Source organism: Sycon ciliatum, unplaced genomic scaffold (assembly GCF_964019385.1).
Source record: "Sycon ciliatum unplaced genomic scaffold, ocSycCili1.1 SCAFFOLD_2258, whole genome shotgun sequence".
NCBI lineage: Eukaryota > Metazoa > Porifera > Calcarea > Leucosolenida > Sycettidae > Sycon > Sycon ciliatum.
The window spans coordinates 1-16,000 of record NW_027044697.1 but is presented as its reverse complement, the minus strand read 5'-3'; the positions used below and the strand labels follow the sequence as shown (position 1 = coordinate 16,000).

The following is a 16,000-nucleotide window of genomic DNA, read 5'->3' as shown; positions in this document are numbered from 1 at the left end:
AAAAAGATGCCTTGGTGGTACTTTCTCGAGTTTTATCTTTTGAATTAGCATGTTGCTGTGGAGACTGCGTCGAATAGAAAGGGGGCAAACATGAGTGAGAACATAGAGTTGTGCAGAGGAGAAATCACGGGGCAAGCAAAATAGCATTTTTAATAATTTTCGTTGGCAAACTTCGAGCTTGTCTGATATCGTGGTTGATACCCCACACCACGCTACGTCACAGTAGTCGAAGACCGGACAAATATACAAAGAGAAAAACAGAGATCTACAGTCGTGAGGCAGATAACGGCAGTTAGGCTTCAGAGTTCCTAAAATTCTGGATGCTTTAAGGCAAATATGGTCAGCATGTTCGGACCATGATAGCTTCGAGTCAAGTCAAGAACGATTCCCAGGTGCCTGTGAGAAGTTACAACTTCCAGGGCCTGGGTGCAGTTCGGGAACGTCAACGGTGCAGATGGTGGACGTGCAGAAATATACAACACTTTTGTCTTCTGGACATTGGGCTGTAGCTTCCAGATCTTCATCCAGTTTACCACGTCATCGATGCCCTGCTGGAGCGATACCGTTAGTTCGTGCTCGGTGGAGGCTGAGCGGTGAAGGGCGGTGTCATCTGCAAAAAGCGAGAGGCCAGGAGTAACGGATTGCAAATCATTCGCGTACATCAAGAAAAGCAGGGGGCCAAGAATAGACCCTTGTGGTACACCTGTATTTACTGGACGATCCTCCGAAATCAGGCCGCCTGCTTTCACGGCTTGGGTCCGCATGCTCAGGTATGACGACAACCGGTTGTTGGCGCGGTGGGTGACACTGTAGCACGATCGTAGTTTTGCGAGCAGCCCTCTATGCCATACCGAATCGAATGCTTTGGCCAAGTCGAAGAAGCAGAGACCTTGATGGCGCCTTTGGTGTCGCTGAGTGTACAGCTCCTGGACAATGCAGGTCAGCTGTAGCGAGGTCGAGTCCCCACGACAGAAGCCAGACTGGTACTGAGAAAGCGCGGGTGAGAAATGTTGATACAGAATATTGTAAACAACACGTTCACATACTTTCGACAAACTTGGTAGCAGCGAAATGGGGCGATAATTGGTAGTGTGCTGACGAGAACCTTTATTCTTATAAATGGGAGTGACAACAGCAAACTTCCAAACAAGTGGGTATACGCCGCTTGCAAAGGAGATGTTGAAGATGGTGGAGAGAGGAGACGAAATTGAAGGTGCCAGACGTTTAAGAACTTCATTGGGAAGACCGTCAAAACCAGGTGATTTATTGATTTTCAGCTTGTTAATGACGGTCCTAACTGTGGATGGGGAGGTCTGGAAGGAATCAAGTGAGGACAGAATAGCAGAGTGTTCCGCAAGAGATGGCACACACCATCGTGGGTCGTCACTAGGTGCGACAGTGGTAAAATGCACGTTGAGCAAGTTTGCAATGTCCCTAGTATCATGAGCAATACTGCCGTCCGGTCTCTGCATTGAGGTTATGGGAGCACTGGTGGAAGTTGGCTTACGTAGTCGCCTGACGAACTGAGAAAGAGACGGGTGGTCATTACTTGAGAGCGTGGACTTGATGCTGCGGATGTAAGAGCGATAATCATGTCGAGATAAGTCCTTCACGAGGTTACGCTGGCGTCGATAAGCAGCCAGGTTATCCGCTGTGGGGTACTTCCTGGAAACACTGAATGCGTCGTGCGATAAATGCATTTTTTGGCTCCTGGGTAGCTCGCACACCGTGGCACTATGCCGGAATTTTGAGTTTTTCCGGCCTTGAAAACCTGTCAGTGAGGCGCAAGAACTTTGAAATCATGTCCAGAGGGCCAGCATAGTGGCAGGAGTGTGTGGTGAAAATTTCACTCAAATCCATTGAGAGACACCAAAGTTACGGTCAATTGAATGCCATATGAAATTTACGACCAGGCTGCTACCTTAAGACCTAATCTGCACGGTCTTCAACTGTTCAAGGATATTCTACTTCGAGTATGTACAATGTACATAATACTAGTAATCGGTGGTTATGTTGACAGCACTGGTCATGTTTGCCTTGTTTCTGACTGAATAAATTGATGACTTCTAACAAAAGTTCCTCCTTTCTCTCTGCCTATGTTCATTACCTGTGCAGGAACTTTGACCTTTTGATATCTCGGATTCGCCACTGCTACTGCTGCTGGAGCAGCATAGCAAGTATGGCAACAGGGGACCCCGGAGGGGGACAGCCACCAGGAAATGGCAAAGACCAGACTGCCAATCCTCGTGGCTCTCTCGTTGCTAGGATGGTAGGTCGATGTACGAAACATGTTTTGGGCTGCAGGTCTGCAATGGATAGGTATTTGTGGGTGGAGCAGGTGTAGGTGTATATTGGGTATGGGTAAGGCATTCCAACTGATACATAAAAACGATTTACTACTGTCCATTCACCAAACCTGGGCCCATAGGTTTTTTGCAATCTCACTGCCTTCTTATCCAAGATCGTGAAGTCAATGACGTAACGTTACTGTAAGACATGTTAATATGACGGGTCGCAAATTTAACGATTGTCCGAAATCCATAGATTAACGAAAAAGATACGTTAACGAACTTGCAATCTTCAGGCATATCCGCACTTAAATTATAAACCTCCAGTCATTTGCGTGTTCTAAAACGCAGTTAATATTTCTGGTTAGCACGCATCCCACATGCACATGCAGATGCTACACCGCTATGAAGTACACCAACACACAGGGCACAGAGTTTTGAGTTATACGGGTGCTGGCTGCGAGTGAGGCAATGTGGCTCAACATAGAGCACGAGAGAGAGAGTGGCTCAACATAGAGCACGAGAGAGTGAGTGGCTCAACATAGAGCGCGAGAGAGTGAGTGGCTCAACATAGAGCGCGAGAGAGTGAGTGGCTCAACATAGAGCGCGTATGGTGGCTCAACATAGAGCGTGTGTGTTGGCTCAACATAGAGCACGGAGTGATTGAACGAGTTAAACCATTGCCGTTAAGAGTTGCGCCAGCACTCGGTGTTTATTGTGAAGAGTGGACCGGTAGTGAGGTCCTAGTTATAGATAGTGGTAAGGGTGGGATAGTGGGAAAAAGAATTCACAAGCTAACCACTACCGCGGAGCAAGAAGCAGAAAACAACTAAACAGTTTGAGCTCTCCAAACTGTTGTACATGTAATAGAAAAAAATATTTCTGATCGCTGAGCTGTAAGTGCAAACCGGAGCCAGGACAGGCACACTGTTCTGTGAAACCTTTTACCTGCATGCGTGCTGAGCTGTAAGTGTGACCCGGAGCCGGGATAGGCGCACAACCCTGTGTACTTTATATGGTAACTGCGTGCTGCACGCTGCATGTAGCAGGCGTATCGGGTAGCCCAGTGAGTGCAGTGTGCACCTGCAGACATGTACGGCAGTGCATACGTGACATGAGCAGTGGAAGTCTGTGATGAGCGCTAACAAGGGTTAACTGCATTAACCCCACATAACCACTCATATAAAAAACCTGGATGTTGAGCCATAAATAAATGTAAGAAAGGGTTTGCTCCCCACACCGGAGCTCGCGCTATTCCGCCGACTTTACTTGACACTTGACTGACTCACGACTGCCATCTAGAGCACACGAGAAGTCCATCGAACCTTCGACTCGGCAAACCTGCAAGAAAGCACCACTCCCTGCTCAATACACAGTGTTTCGGGGAATTCACCCCTCATCAGTTGAGCTTGAGTAGGCTGAGGAAGATTGTGCCTGAAGAGCACCACTTATATAGTGCTCTCCAGGCACAAACATCACCAGGGATACAAACTTACAGAGACGCTCCGTTTCCAGCGCGACAAACACCTCGCGAACACCAGATAGCAGCGTGAGTCAGTGTCGCTCCTGGACGGTGAGACAGACGTCGAGGACCCTCGGTCATTCGCAACGCTGTCACCTCCAAACCAACTAGTCGCAAGCCCGCGCTGGGCACAACAGCACGAATTAGTGGTTGCGATTTCGGCGATGATTTGTAAGAAAGGGTTTGCTCCCCACACCGGAGCTCGCGCTATTCCGCCGACTTTACTTGACACTTGACTGACTCATGACTGCCATCTAGAGCACACGAGAAGTCCATCGAACCTTCGACTCGGCAAACCTGCAAGAAAGCACCACTCCCTGCTCAATACACAGTGTTTCGGGGAATTCACCCCTCATCAGTTGAGCTTGAGTAGGCTGAGGAAGATTGTGCCTGAAGAGCACCACTTATATAGTGCTCTCCAGGCACAAACATCACCAGGGATACAAACTTACAGAGACGCTCCGTTTCCAGCGCGGCTAACACCTCGCGAACACCAGATAGCAGCGTGAGTCAGTGTCGCTCCTGGACGGTGAGACAGACGTCGAGGACCCTCGGTCATTCGCAACGCTGTCACCTCCAAACCAACTAGTTCAACAAGTTCAACTAGTTCTACTAGGTTCGATGGACTTCTCGTGTGCTCTAGATGGCAGTCGTGAGTCAGTCAAGTGTCAAGTAAAGTCGGCGGAATAGTGCAAGCTCCGGTGTGGGGAGCAAACCCTTTCTTACAAATCATCGTCGAAGTCGCAACCACTAATTCGTACTGTTGTGCCCAGCGCGGGCTTGCGACTAGTTGGTTTGGAGGTGACAGCGTTGCGAATGACCGAGGGGCCTCGACGTCTGTCTCACCGTCTAGGAGCGACACTGACTCTCGCTGCTATCTGGTGTTCGCGAGGTGTTTGTCGCGCTGGAAACGGAGCGTCTCTGTAAGTTTGTATCCCTGGTGATGTTTGTGCCTGGAGAGCACTATATAAGTGGTGCTCTTTCAGGCACAATCTTCCTCAGCCTACTCAAGCTCAACTGATGAGGGGTGAATTCCCCGAAACACTGTGTATTGAGCAGGGAGTGGTGCTTTCTTGCAGGTTTGCCGAGTCGAAGGTTCGATGGACTTCTCGTGTGCTCTAGATGGCAGTCGTGAGTCAGTCAAGTGTCAAGTAAAGTCGGCGGAATAGCGCGAGCTCCGGTGTGGGGAGCAAACCCTTTCTTACAAATCATCGCCGAAGTCGCAACCACTAATTCGTACTGTTGTGCCCAGCGCGGGCTTGCGACTAGTTGGTTTGGAGGTGACAGCGTTGCGAATGACCGAGGGTCCTCGACGTCTGTCTCACCGTCCAGGAGCGACACTGACTCACGCTGCTATCTGGTGTTCGCGAGGTGTTTGTCGCGCTGGAAACGGAGCGTCTCTGTAAGTTTGTATCCCTGGTGATGTTTGTGCCTGGAGAGCACTATATAAGTGGTGCTCTTCAGGCACAATCTTCCTCAGCCTACTCAAGCTCAACTGATGAGGGGTGAATTCCCCGAAACACTGTGTATTGAGCAGGGAGTGGTGCTTTCTTGCAGGTTTGCCGAGTCGAAGGTTCGATGGACTTCTCGTGTGCTCTAGATGGCAGTCGTGAGTCAGTACAAGTGTCAAGTAAAGTCGGCGGAATAGCGCGAGCTCCGGTGTGGGCAGCAAACCCTTTCTTACAAATCATCGCCGAAGTCGCAACCACTAATTCATAAATAAATGTGGAAAGGAAAAGGACATATGGATACGAGTTAAGAGTAACTCTCCATCACTGTAACTGGATACTATATACAGTCAGAAAGTGCAATAACTAGGCACAAAACTGACAAGAGTACTGAGACATTCGACGTCCTGACACCTAGCTTCAACACATCTCCGTAGCGCTAACCGACAGCCTTCCAACTTGGAAGGTTCAAGGTTCGTTTTCGCAAAGCTTCCCCTTTCTTTACTTATCTTTGATATTAATTTTATGACCCACCCAAGTTGGGTGGTGTGCTGCTTTGCTGCTTCGAATTGTAGTTAGACCGCTTTGTCAAATATCGTACTGGTCTCGTCATCGTCCAGTAACAATCGACATTCTTTGTTCCGTTGGACTGTGGCTTTTGCTCGTTTTCGTTGCGCTTGCCTTCCCCTCTTTGGTCTTTTCATAACCTTGAACCTTCCAAGTTGGAAGGCTGTCGGTTAGCGCTACGGAGATGTGTTGAAGCTAGGTGTCAGGACGTCGAATGTCTCAGTACTCTTGTCAGTTTTGTGCCTAGTTATTGCACTTTCTGACTGTATATAGTATCCAGTTACAGTGACGGAGAGTTACTCTTAACTCGTATCCATATGTCCTTTTCCTTTCTACATAAAAAAACCTGGTGCTATAAAAACCTGTATAAAAAACCTGGTGCTGTAAAAAAAACTGTATATGGCGCACAGCCCTGTGTACCTTATATATATAAGGTAACTGCGTGCTGCACGCTGCGGCATTGTAGCCCAGTGAGTGCAGTGTGCACCTGCAGACGTGTATGGCAGTGCATACATGAGCAGTGGGAGTCTGTGATGAGCGCTAACAAGGGTTAACTGCATTAACCCCACATAATCACTCATATAAAAAACCTGTGTAAAAAACCTGGTGCTGTAAAAAAACTGTATAAAAAACCTGGTGCTGTAAAAAACCTGGTGCTGTAAAAAAAACCTGGTGCTGTAAAAAAAACCTGGTGCTGTAAAAAACCTGGTGCTATAAAAACCACTTTTTAGGAAAATGACTGGAGGTTTTTTATGCTATAATTAAATAGAATATAAGCTTCGCCCTCGTGTTTACGGGGAAAAAACCCTCGGCAAGAAACCTTGGCTTCGCCTCGGTTATTTGCCTCGGGTTTTTATTTCCCGTAAACACTCGGGACTCAGCTTATATTCTATACATAACACATGCGATGCCTTACGGCCTCAGTAGAACTTATTTTAATGAAGAAATGTCACTCGTTAAAACGTTAGATTTACTTCCTAGTTATATTTACACGTATCTTTAGGATAGAATGTTACGAGTTATGACGAACTAGCCACCAACGTGATCAGATCATACACAGTCAGCGTGTGCAACAAAAAGGCATAAACTGACGAGGAATACTGAGACATTCGGCGGCGACCTGGTGCCTAGCTCCAACGCTTCTATGAGACGCAAACCAACAATCTTCCAACTTGGAAGGCTCAGGTTAGGAAAGGTCCAAGAGGGGAAGGAAAGCGCAACGAAGAAGAGCACGAGCTAAGTCTCATGGCCCCTCTTGAACCTTTCCTATGTGCCCATTCATTCCCTTCCCCCCCCCCCCCTGCTGTTTCTGTGATCATTTTCTTCGGCATAGGAAAGTCACTCAAAGAACTAGACTGAAACTAGAAGAGGGAGGGCGAGACAAGAGACTTTGCAAATGGGAGAGAGTGAGTGAAAAGTTTTAAGTACAGTAATAGTTTGGACTTGGGCTCCGAACTCTTTTCAAAATGGTTAATCCTCACTTCACAGGAAAAGCAAGCCACTGGAGGTGTCGCAAGCGTTTAAGGTACTTTATATTGCCTGATGATCGCTGAACATGAAGCTCAGAGTTGCAACCCTCCATCCTAATTTCTGTGTACTTTTATTCGTGTACTTTTGTTCCACTTCAGATCCAAAATGTCAGCACTGCTGATGATACTGATACCAGCATTGCCAATCAAGCTTCCAAATCCCAGGAGTTGAAGTCAGTCGGTAAGTGGTAAAGAGACTGTTGTTGTGTACCCTAGAGTAAAATGTTGCGTCTTTGTCCAAGAGACTTCAGGTTGACACGTTGTTGTGTACTGCCCCGTCTGCACTGCCCAACATGCAACACTCACAGCCCACTCGACATTGGACCAATTACTTGCTTTTGCACTAGAATAACTAAAACTAAAAGAGCTAGAGAAAAAGGATAACAAAGGCTCGCGCACCAAGATGACACGGACAAAATGGCGACCTACGTCATCGTGTGTACGCACAAAAATACTGGAAAAGGGAAGAACATCACGAACACAGCGTGAATAAATAATACGAGGCTCAACAAAAATTTATACGTAGTGATCAACAGTAAATACGACAAATATCGAGGAAGGGATAGAGAGAGAGAGAGAGAGAGAGAGAGAGAGAGAGAGAGAGAGAGAGAGAGAGAGAGAGAGAGAGAGAGAGAGAGAGAGAGAGAGAGAGAGAGAGAGAGAGAGAGAGAAAGAGAGAGAGAGAGAGAGAGAGAGAGAGAGAGAGAAAGAGAGAGAGAAAGAGAGAGAGAGAGGAGGGGGGAGGAGGGAGGGAGAAAGAGAGATAGATATGTTGGACATTCTGAAGCCTCAATCCTCCCAAACGCAACGCAACGGACGACGGGAACGAGTGGGGGGAAACATTTATTATGGTAGACGCAACGCAACGCAACAACTACATTATGAGAGAGAGCTCGACTGAAGAGAGCGATTATTTGAAGAGAGAGTTGAGAGAGAGGCAACGCATTATAAAGGGCCTGGGTAGCTATGGCAAACATGGGTGCGCAAGTAGCTACCCAGGCCAACGGAACGAAAGGTGAGAATGACGTAGTACGGGTGCTTGTAGGCCAGCTAGGGGAAAAGGGTATACTGTACGGGCGGAGGTACCTAACATACCACCCCTCCATGAAAAAAAAGAATCCCGCGTCCTCGCGCGGAGAGAAAAAAAAGAAAGAAAGAAAAAAGAGAGAAAAAGATAAAAAATGACTGAGGGAGAAAAAACACACACACACACACACATATTGCACGCGCGCACGGATCTTACAAAAGTGTTAACTAGTATCATGCATTACAGTTATTGTTCCTGTACTTCTCTAAGTCTAAAGATAAGAAACTAGATGTGACGAGGAACCTACTGATACTGCCTGCATGGCTAAAAATAGCGTAGTTGCACTTCTGCTAAACATCAAAAATTAGAGCGTGGCTCACCATGATCGGACCTCTAATTTGGTAATATTTTATGAACACGCACGCGCACACACACTACAAAAAAATCACGAAATAAATAAACCGAAAATAAATTTGACGAAGTAGGACGCACGAAAGAAAAGAGAGAGAGAGGAGAGAGAGAGAGAGAGAGAGAGAGAGAAATAATGAGAAATAGCTGACCTGCATGTCTTGCACGAGACGAGGTAGACATAGGCGAGACGAGGTTGACAGGGACGAGACGAGGTTGGCGTAGGAGAGACGAGGTTGACATGGCCGAGACGAGGTTGAAGACGAGACGAGACTGACGACGAGTTCTGGAGCAGGGTCGTGGGTCCGAGCGAAAAGCTGGGCGCCAATGGTGGACATTCTGAAGCCTCAATCCTCCCAAACGCAACGCAGCGGATGACGGGAACGAGTGGGGGGGGGGGACATTTATTATGGTAGACGCAATGCAACGCAACAACTACATTATGAGAGAGAGCTCGACTGAAGAGAGCGATCAATTGAAGAGAGAGTTGAGAGAGAGGCAACACAATAGAAAGGGCCTGGGTAGCTATGGCAAACATGGGTGCGCAAGTAGCTACCCAGGCCAACGGAACGAAAGGTGAGAATGACGTACGGGTGCATGCAGGCCAGCTAGGGGAAAAGGGTATACTGACGGGCGGAGGTACCTAACAGATAGATACTGTAATTTCACAAATTTTCGGTGTACTTTTATTTTCGGTACTTTCGGTGCGTCTGTTTCATACCTAAAATTTCAATACACCGAACAAACACTAACACACATAATCCAATAGGGAACTGCTTCTCTGTACCGACAATTTCTGTTCACCTAACCTAGCCTGTTGCCCTCATACCGAAAATATTGAGCACCGAAAATTTCTGAAATTAGAGTAGATAGAGAGAGAGAGAGAGAGAGAGAGAGAGAGAGAGAGAGAGAGAGAGAGAGAGAGAGAGAGAGAGAGAGAGAGAGAGAGAGAGAGGAGGTGGCGTCGACAGTTACTTAGTCAATCTATTACACATCTCCCTCCAGACGCCAATACTCAGGAACAATATCGCATTGGGAGTCGACGGCTAGCTGGGGCACAGAGATCATAGCGTGGGACGGAGTCGCTGCCTCCGCCGTCAAATTCTAGGCCGAAGGCTCCACCATCACTAGCGTCACTCTCACTATCACTCTCGGCAGGGCTCAGCTAAGCGCTGTGGGCATCATCAGTGTCCGGTGGTACAGGAGCTGAGTCTAGCTTTAGCAGGTCAATGTTGACCACTTTCTCTGGGCCATTGGCATGGTTGATCACAACAGTAGATGGTGACACAATCTTCTCTACCTTCCAGCCAGGCTCAAAGGGCAGCTTCTGGTGACGCCCGGGGCGTCGGAACAGTACTGCATCACCGGGAACGCAGGGTGATTGGGTGCTGCTGGGTGGTGTGGAGGGTTCGATGCAGACAACTCTGTCTCAACCACATCGCATACACGGGCAGCCGATTCATTCAGCTTCTCAACCCACTCGCTCGGCACAAGGGCCTCTGGACGCGCTTCCACAACTAATGACCGGGATTTCTAGCTACACATTGCGTGCATAGGCGACACTGTCATTGTGGAGTGCGGCCGGGAACGGTAGTAGAACTGTAGGAGATCTAGCTCCGACGCCTGATCTAGTACTTTCCTCATCAGCGTTATGAGAATCCGATTCATGCGCTCCACCCCGCCTTGCAGCTGTGGGTGACGAACTGCTCCCGTCTTCACACACACGCCGACCTGGGTGAGGAGGGCCCGGACAACAGCATTCTGGAACTCGGTCCCGTTGTCCATTCTAATCTTGTCGGGCGGACCCCACCTGCAGCAGATACTAGTCAACGCTCCTGCAACACTTGCAACATCATGTCGCCGTAGTGGCTTCAGTGCACACGAGTACGCAGTGGTAATGTCCGCTGCGGTCTGTGCCAAGCTCCAGTGCGTCCATTTTCAGCACACTCCAAGGGCGATCGGGGATCTCTGGGGGAGTAGGTGGCACCGTCGCTCCACCACATCTATTCGCTGCGCAGCACACTTCACAGTTACGTTAACATTCTTGGCAGCACGAGTTCTTACCGGGAAATAGCAGATGTCGCGCAACATCTCGTACATCACTGTCCAGCTACCGTGATCGCGTGACCGGGCATCCAATGCGCTTCTTCCGCTACACGTGGTATCAGGGATTCTGGGATGTTCACATTCCCGACTCCCGGGAGCTTGAAGTTGCGAGATAACACTCTGTCATCCAGAACAAGCTGGTCTCTAATCTGGCTTTACCTCAACTCGTTTGCCTAGCTGGACGGTCAACAGTACAGGCATCAGCCATTGGATTTCGGGACGGCCCTTAATGATCAGTATGTTTTAGAGGATATGGCAGTGATGCAAATAGGCCTGCGATTTCCACACACCCACAGCAGCTGAGCTTACAAGCAGTAACTTGCGCAATGTTTGTGCGTGTTGACGAGTGATTGGGATCCATCACCGATGATGTGATGGGGAGCGACGAGCCAATCGAAAGCCATATTGCATGCAATGTGAAACATAAGAACGAGATACAACATTTGGACAAGAGAAAAAGGCGGGACATGAACAGGTAAATGCGCTGGTGAAAGTAAGCACCAGCTGCGGGGTTATGGTTAGTTTGGAATGGAACCGTCAGACAGCATTGGCATGCTGGTTGATGGTTGCATGCAGACATGTGCTCTGGAGCATGCAATGATGCATGCGCATACTATACGTTTTTTGTATCACAACAACACCCCCCCCCCCCCCCATTAAAAGAGAAGAGAAGAAAAATCAAACCGTGAAAGGGAAAGCATACTGGCCAACCCTCCCGGTTTCCCGGGAAAATCCCGGGAAATCCACACTACTCCCGGGATTTCAAGCAAACTCCCGGAAAAGTCACAGTTTTGTCTGATACAGGATTTTCCTGAAAACTCCATGGATTCTCCTCGAATGTCCCGGTTTTTTCAAAACCATGTATGGTGCCCACTCGCACTTCGAACTGTGCCCGGCACTTTCAAGATCTGAACAGCCTAGGCTGCAAGATCTGCACTGACAGGCGGGTGCCGACTGATCGAACTGCACTGCAGCGTCGAATTGTGCTGTACGACTGAGTACGCAGATCTGCAGAGTCGAACGTTTTTTTGGCGGGAAAAGCTCATTTTCACTAAGTCTTGTTCTTGTGCCATCAAGGGATTTTGAGAGAAATCTAGAGATTCTGCATGTCTTGTCAAGGGATTAAGATTTTGGTGGTTGGTCAGTATGGAAAAGCTTGAGAAGAAAAGAAAGGAAACTCCGAATTCAAGAGAACAAGAAAAACAAAAACACAAGGAAGCAAACATCATGTCAGTGATGTCAGCCTGTTCCGTAAAGTACAGCAAGAGCTCGTGAGACTCGCGAGAGCACCGTGCCAATATTTACATACAAGGAAAGGAAGAGGTATGGTAAAGTACAACTGAGGGCCATGGAGTGTAAGAGGCTGTATGTACTAGGGTAACATATGGTCCCACACCAGCTTATTGACCTTGTAGGGAGCTTGCTGTCCCTTCTAAAAAGGGAATCATTGACTGATGATTGAGAATAGAGTGGCTACACCACACACAATGTGTGTACAGTGTACCTGCTTGATGACATACAGAGAGCGCTCATTCATTCACCCCACCTCACAACATGACTACGGATATGTTGTACATGCGGCTGCGCGTGTAGCTCTTTGTCGTACCTGCTGCTGTGTTTGTGTCTCTTTGTCGTACATGCTGCTGACCCGTGGTACACGCTGCTGCGCTGTCTTGGAATGCTTGGTACATGCGGCTGCACCGTCTTCTGTCCCCTCCGTATGCACTCTTTCTCGCCTTGTCCCCGTTGTATATGCATTTTCTCGTCTTGTCTCCGTTGTATTCGTCCGGTTGCCGTCTTGTCTCCATCGTATTTGATCGTATGCCGTCTTTGTCTTCCGTCCCGTTCGGGACCAGTTGTATCATACATGAGCGCCTATTTCGCCTCCACCGCCCCACTTTTTCCATGTCTCCATAATATATTCCCTTGTCCTGTCTGGTCTCGGTGTCAGTTGTCTCGTCGTCTCGTGAGAATAATAACAGAAAAGCTCTCTCTGTAACGAGAAACAACCTAGTCTTTTGGTGTGTGGCGTGGCAAGATCGCGTTGAGGAGAAGTTCGTCGGTAGTTCTAGACAACAGATAGGTCTGGTTGGCAGGGTGATCTCGCGTTCTGTGGGGTGCATTTGATGAGAATCACAGAATTCTTAAACAAGTGGTTTAAGAAATGAATATGAGATGATTGCGGTTATCAAATATAGACAATGGGGAGGTTTCGCTCTACGTAATTACGTATGAAAAAAGGGACTGCACGTAATTTTCATATGTAAAAATCCGCGCTGTTGGGTTTCGTTCTACGTGATTTCTCCACGATCTGAAGCATGCATTGTTACGTTGGAGACGCGTCTGCTGCATGCGCCCACCACATGCACCACGAACATAGACCACATTCTCCATTCCTTGTACAGTAGTTTCCCACGTGCTAGCCGTGCTGTGGAGCTTGTATTTCGCGCGGCTTGAACTTTGCCATGGATAAATGCAGAAACTGTGAAAACAAATAATTCAAAAAGTCCTGCGGAGGACCAACAGTAGGAAAGCGCTTTCACGAAACCCGTACAGAGATTTACCTACGAAGATTACCCTCGCTCCCCGGCGCGTACGACATAGAGATTTCCATATGTAATTACGTAGAGCAAAACCTCCCTATTAAATGTAATCTTTTAGCCACAAACTATAATTACATCCAACACACACTGCATTCTGTTTGTCGTCTCATCATGACCTTGCAGTTGAATGCAGTATGGCCTAGGACTCCATCCTACACCATGTTTATGTTGATTATGTTGATTATTTTCTCATCGTAATACTTGGAATTAATCTTCTTGGATATGCTTCTTCTTTCTGTGTGTGTGTGTGTGCGTGCGTGCGTGCATGCGTGCGTGTGTGCATGTGTGTGTGTGTGTGTGTGTGCCGGTGTCACTGTGTGTTATAGCTTTTCAAGTGCAAGGAACAACTAAACATGCCAACCTAGACTCTGGAACACCTGTGGAGCCTAATCCCAGTGGTCAGAAAAGGCAAAATTCTAATGTTCAACAAAGGCAACAAAATGAAGGATCTGGGCAAAAGACAGGAACCACTCAACAACATCCAACTGGCAATACTGGGATGAACAGAGACACTCAGCAACATCCAACTGGCAATACTGGGATGAACAGAGACACTCAGCAACATCCAACTGGCAATACTGGGATGAACAGAGACACTCAACAACATCCAACTGGCAATACTGGGATGAACAGAGACACTCAACTACATCCAGCTGGCAATACTGGGATGAACAGAGACACTCAACTACATCCAGCTGACAATGCTGGGATGAACAGAGACACTCAGGCACAATATCCAGCTGGCAATGCTGGGAAGAGCAGAGACACTCAGCAACGTCAAGCTGGCAATGGTGGTATCATAGCAGGAGCAAATTTGGGCTCAGCAAGGAGCAGTGCTACCCAACAGCGAAAGTCTTCTTGTGACAGTCCTGGAAAAAGTAGCGGGCGACAACAAAAAAGTGCCAAGGCTGCCATGACTGTTGCTGAGCAAAGCACTACGTTTTCTGGCTCATCGATGACACCTGAGCATGGTAATGTGCAGCCAACTGGTCGTCGACCTGTGATTCATCACAATCATGATCAAACATGTGATGCTAATGCTATAAGCGCTACAAGCGATACAACTGAGATGCCTGTGGTGGACACTACTTCAACACAACCAAGTAAATATGCTGTGCCTCAACTGAGCTCTCTCCCTGTGAGCCTGAGACGTTTTCAACTGAGCTCTCTCCCTGTGAGCAGACCTTCTCAACTGAGCTCTCTCCCTGTGAGCAGACCTCAACTGAGCTCTCTCCCTGTGGGCAGACCATCACCTCATCCAACTAGCACTACAGTCACTGTAGATGAGGCGGCAAGTGGAGTGGAAACAGCAGCTAGCTCTGCAACTGTGCCATTGCCAACTAGATCCACTGCAAGGCAGCAAAGAAGTCGTCCTGTGGTTAGCATCAAGCCGCAGCTCAAACGTTCTATTGACACGACAAGTATCGGAAATGTACTGGAGAGGTCTTCTGCACCGTCACTAATGATCACTCCTGCTGTGCAACAAGGCGCTCATCCTGTGAGCAGCAGAAAGCTACCGCAGATGAGTTTGACAGGTTCTACATCAGCTGTTCCCTCTTCACTGTCAATAGCAACTGGAATTGGCACAGAGCGGAACCATTTGTGCTTGACCAAAAACAAGAGTCAGCCAAAACTGGACTGTGGTAGCAATACCACCACTGCCGCAGGTTCATTGACTAGCGTTTCCAGCAACTCCCCGTCTGGATATACTGTAATGCAGCAACAGCAGCAGCAGCAACAGCCGCAGCAACAGCAGCAACAGCCGCAGCAACAGCAGCAGCCACAGCAGCCGCAGCAGCAGCAGCAGCAGCAGCAGCAGCAACAGCCGCAGCAGCAGCAGCAGCAACAGCAGCAGCAAGGTACACACGCAATGGTCTACAGCACCAGAGATCATAACCCAACGGCACATCAGACTGGCAATGCAGATCAACAACCGGAGTTATACCCCATTGCGAGAAAAGGCCTACACCAGGAAAATATTACACCAGGTGTGGACTTTGCTTCTGGAAATGTTCAACTCACCCAACCAAGTTCATCAAGCAAAGCCGCCAATGAAAAGCCTCACAAGAAAAGCATATCAGGAACTGAAACTGCTGGTGCCAGGCAAACATGTCCTGAAGAGACACTGTTGGGTAGATCTCCTGACCAGCATCAACACACACGTACAACTAAGTCACCCCAGGATCCACTGATACAGCCAACTGCGGGTGCTTCATCAACAACACTGATCGATGTACCTCCATCGCCAGCAGCTGATACCTTTTGTGGCACAAAGTCCACCGTTGACTGTGTGACATGCAAGGAAAAGCCTGCTCTCTTCCACTGTCCTTCTTGTGAGGAGGATTATTGTAACACATGTTGGGCAGTTGTGCACAAAGGGAGAAAGCTCGCTTTGCACAAAAAGGCTTCACTTGACGCCAGCCATCCAAGTGTTGCATCATCGGCATGTGGTCTGGGACAACTTGAATATGATAGCTATGTTGAAGGTTCTTTCCCCAGCGC

General features: G+C 48.2%; 1 protein-coding gene across 1 annotated transcript; it reads left to right on the top strand.

Moving 5' to 3' along the window:
• Nucleotides 1–2,115: 2,115 nt before the first annotated feature.
• On the top strand, nt 2,116–15,996 carry LOC135830539 (putative uncharacterized protein DDB_G0288537; the record flags this gene model as incomplete). Its single annotated transcript, XM_065342784.1, is given in 3 exon segments — nt 2,116–2,269; nt 7,454–7,535; nt 13,825–15,996. Coding segments are annotated over 3 exon segments (2,344 nt in total), but the record flags the coding sequence as incomplete, so codon positions are not given.
• Nucleotides 15,997–16,000: the final 4 nt, after the last annotated feature.